This window comes from Carlito syrichta, unplaced genomic scaffold (assembly GCF_000164805.1).
Source record: "Carlito syrichta isolate Samal-C Ts95f unplaced genomic scaffold, Tarsius_syrichta-2.0.1 Scaffold312189, whole genome shotgun sequence".
Taxonomy (NCBI): Eukaryota; Metazoa; Chordata; class Mammalia; order Primates; family Tarsiidae; genus Carlito; species Carlito syrichta.
Window position 1 is genome coordinate 101,170 of NW_007256285.1, and position 4,431 is coordinate 105,600.

The 4,431-nt window shown below is 39.8% G+C and overlaps 1 protein-coding gene across 1 annotated transcript in view; it reads right to left on the reverse strand.

The window, feature by feature from the left end:
- The window catches only part of VWDE (von Willebrand factor D and EGF domains), an 81,329-nt gene that overhangs the window by 57,786 nt on the left and 19,112 nt on the right, over positions 1-4,431 (reverse strand). Inside the window, exons 4-6 of the mRNA XM_021718407.1 lie at positions 3,804-4,054; positions 3,138-3,227; positions 825-969 (exon numbers count right to left, since the gene is read on the reverse strand). Of these exons, the coding sequence (XP_021574082.1) occupies positions 825-969; positions 3,138-3,227; positions 3,804-4,054 (486 nt within the window). The remainder of the gene's footprint in view (positions 1-824; positions 970-3,137; positions 3,228-3,803; positions 4,055-4,431) is intronic.

Consider the following 4,431-nt stretch of genomic DNA (forward strand, 5'->3'; position numbering starts at 1 on the left):
AGAGAAAGAGAGAGAGAGAAAGAAAGAGACTGGACTCCAGTCTAGTGCAGAAGTGATGTGTGTTATTGGGAATTACAACAGGTCTTTTATACACAAAGTCAGATGTGGGAGGGGCGTGCCCCACTCACCAGAAACCTTAATCCATGAAAACTTAATCAATGATTGCCTTTAAACCCTTTTCATATGATAATCTTAAAATCCCATAACAAAGGATAACCTAATCTGTGACTGACATATTCTATAAACCTTTTTCATCCTAAGCTGATTGATTTATGCCAAGTTAAACAATTCTATAGAAGCTTAAGTATTTACTTTACAAATGAAAGTGGCCCATCCCAGAATGTTTGGAGTGTGGCCCAGTCCAAAGTTCACAGTGGGCAACCTGCAAGTAACCCAGCCGCATTCTTTCAACAAAATGGTTGTCTTCTAAAACTGTATTCTATAATTTACACCTTCAATAAATCCTAAGATCATGACCCAGAAGCCTGTGACCAATACTAAGGCTCTTAAATGTGACACGAGTTTGAATTATAAGTTGTGTGAAAGCCAAAACTGCAGTTTGTGGAAGAACGGGAGCAATGAGCTTCTAAAGTTAGCTTGTGTTCGTCCTGGTCTCAGAGTTTTTATGTTTTGAGCTCACAGGAGCTTAATGGTTAGTGCTGAGTAGAAAGGGGGAGGAAATGGGGTCAATAGCTCCCGAACGCATCCTAGTGGTCTCTAAGTCAACGGTCCTTCCTGATCCCTAATGCTCAGTGGGCCTCCATGGCCGGCTCCCAACATCGTTTGAAGTCTAATAATACAATTAAATGAACTTAGTATATTACCTTGATCAACGGTTTTCAGTGTTAATGAGATTTTGCATTCTTGATCAAGCTCGCTAAATTCAGAACAAATTATTGGAATGGTGCTTTCTATCCTCAACTGGTATTCTTTCCCATCTTCTGATATAGTGCTTGATTCAGGTTGCAGCTGGTATAAGAAAATAGGTAGAAAAGTTATGTTAAAATGCAATTTGTTTTCTAAGGTATCATGTTGAATGGGCATTCTCTCAACAGCTCACTTTTTTGCTAAGTGAGCTGGTAATAACATCAATCCTGGAATTTTTAAACCAAACAAGACCAATTAAAATCAGCCCCATTGGACAGGCACAGTGGCTCACGCTTATAATCCCAGGACTTTGGGAGGCGGAAGTGAGAGGGTTGCCCAGGGGTTCGAGACCAGCCTGGGCAACTTGGTGAGACTTCATCTCTAATAAATCAAGAAAAATTAGAAAAATTAGCTGGGCATGGTGGTACATGCCTATAGTTCTAGCTGCCAGGAAGGCTGAGACAGAAGGATTGCCTGAGCCCAGCAGGTGGAGGCTGCAGTGACCGTGAGCATGCCACTGCACTCCAATCTGGGCAACAGAGTGAGACTCTCTCTGGCTTAAAAAAAAAAAAAAAAGAAAGAAAGAAAAACCCTGTAAAAATACAAGCAGCACACAGATATGTACATGGCACTGCTGTATGACTCCAAGTCTAGACCCAATTTGGTTCCCCAGTGCATGTGTGGTAAATCACAGCCACGCCTACTGATGTGTTTCTGGTTCTGCGTCGGGCCGGGAGAATGAGGGAGAAAGGAAGAATCCTATTTTCTTCCATTTGTTTGCTTATGTTTACTGACACACCCATGGAAGAGTCTGGCTAATCTTAGAGATTAATACTCACCATCTCAATTAGAAATTTAAATATTTTTAAATACACAAGTCAAATGATTGTTGCCACCTGAAATATGTACACCCTCAGCTTACTTCTTGGCCTCTGCTTTCTGCATTTGGGCTTACTGAATACTGCTGCAATCTAGGACTGGCCCTATTCCAGGTCACAAGTTAATTCCTTTTTGAGGCAGATATTTTTAAGCAGTCTCAAGTCTTGGCGAGCTCTCAAAACAGATGTTTCTTGTACTGAATATCCTTTCTGTCAGTTTAATCAGAAACAGTACCGGGGAGCTAACCACTGGCTCTTGACATTATCTGCTAAATGCTGACTAATGTAGATCAAAAGATTCCTGTGCTCCCAAGGTTTTAATTCTGCTTCCCCTCACACTGTGGTTATGCTATTCTGACAATGTGCTTCACTCTTCTCACTCCTTTTTTCTGGTTTCCATTGTGTACACATGGCCTTTATTCAGGAACAAGATCTATTCTGCTCATTCCTGAGTCCTCATCTCATAATCTCTCCATTATCTCATCTAGTCCTTGAACTAAGAACGCATCCAGGTCAGACTCCGGTCCTGTGATTGAGACCTCCCAGGTGCACAGCACTTGCCTGCCTAGACCTCTTGATATTGTAACAATCCTTCCAATACTAGGAATTTCTTGTCACCTCTGCTCATCTACTGGTATGGTTCATCACTTCTGGGATCCCCATGCTACCAACAACAAACAAAAGTACTGCCTTGTTTAGTTCCTTCACGCTTTGCAGCCCATAAAACACAGAGCTCTGGGTCAAATCTAAGTCAGAGGCCAGCTACTTGCCCTGGTACTTGTGTTCCAAAACACATGATAACTAAATATTGATATGCTAACTTTAGTTACATCATGAAATAAAATTTGGAACTAGAGATTTTACTTTATTCTAATTTGAACTATTTCTTTCTTTTCTATTTTTTTGAGTTGGAGTCCCCTCCATCAACCAGGCTGGAGTGCAGTGGCACACTCAAGGTCACCCAAGCATCAAACTGCTGGGCTCCCACGATCCCTCCACTTCAGCCTTCCAAGTAGCCAGAACTATAGGCGTGTGTACCATGCCCGGCTAATTTTTTGATTTCTTGTCTCGAACCCCTGAGCTCAGGCGATCCACTTGCCTCGGCCTCCAAAAGTGCTGGGATTACAGGCTTGAGTCACTGCATCCTGCCATAATTTGAACTATTTCTTTAAATAGCACAAGTATATCCCCATCTTAGTTCAATAGCAATGATTCTCAAACTTTGTTGTGCATTTGAATTATTGGATTTATTCTTCGAATATAGAGACTACTGGCCCTCACTATTCTGATCCAGTCTGTGATGAGGTGCAGGAGTTGGCATGGAAAGCTCATAGTTTAGGGAACAGAGTTCCAGAGGAATAATCCTTTCAATCCATCTCCACTGCTACATACCTTAATGCCTGCAAAAAATTCTTGGCTTTCGATTGCTAAACTTTGTACATGGGGTTTCTCCAAGAAAAAGATGGAAACACTGCAGAATATCTATGGAAACAGTCAACAGATAATCATTTATGAATAACATTTTGAAGAAAATATGTAAGTCATTATCTTTAAATTTTTTTGTTGTAACCAATGATCAGCAGTGCAAAAGTGATAATCAAAGACCTAAATAACTTTAAAATTGCTTGAAATTGGAGAAAAGTGCTATCATAAAATTTTACTTATTCAGACCTCATTATGAATTAAAATGTAGTAGACTTTGTGTCTTCGTACTGAAGATGTATTCAAAAGTGGATAAAAGGGGATGTCATTAAAAAGATTTAAATATTTTCTATAATAAGAATATATGATTTAAAAACCTGAAAAGACATATATCTGTAAAGATTCATTAATAATCATCAGAAAATTGCTAAAATGAGATATCCATACATAGTTACCAAGAAGACTAACATCCATTTATCAGCAGCATTAGCACAATTGTCAAGGAAAAACAAAATAAAACTATTCATGCTTTATATTCTGGAGACAAAGTTTACTAGGATAAGATAAAAAAAATTCTATGTTTGAAAATCAATACATTCATGAAAAGAAAAAAAATACATTTGATTTTGAACATACCCTATCACCAAGTCTGAGATTTATGCCATCGAGCTCTAAGAGAGAGAATGGCTGAACTGTGGTCTCTTGTTTCAGCTCCTCTTTGATTTCTTGAGAAGAAAGTCTAGACCACGCTATGAGGAATCCCACTGGGTTACTTGTAGATGAAACATCGAAAGCACACCTACAGAAAAGCCTGGACTCCATCAGCTCCACCTCAACCTCTGGCCTTCCTGGAGGAGGTGGAGATGGCAATGGGGCCGACAGCTGACCTGGTGGGAGAAAACACATACTTTGTTACCAGGAATTTTAAAAAATGGAGACTGACTTAGGGAAAAAACAAAATAATTTAGAAAAATAATTATGTTTAGAAATCCACAACATAGCTCATTCATAGTTGTACCCATAATCACACAAATATTGGTAGCCAAGTAACCCATCAGCTAACTAAGCTTATAGTTACGCATGTTGAAAATCTGCCTTTGAAAAGTCTAGCTCTTGAAAACAAAAGCAATTTACATTCTTTTAAGCAATTATCTTTTCTAAAAGATGGAACAAACGCCGGGCTCGGTGGCTCAGCCTGTAATCCCGCGCCTTTGGGAGGCTGAGGTGAGTGGATTGCCTGAGCCCGCGGGTTCGAGACTCGGAA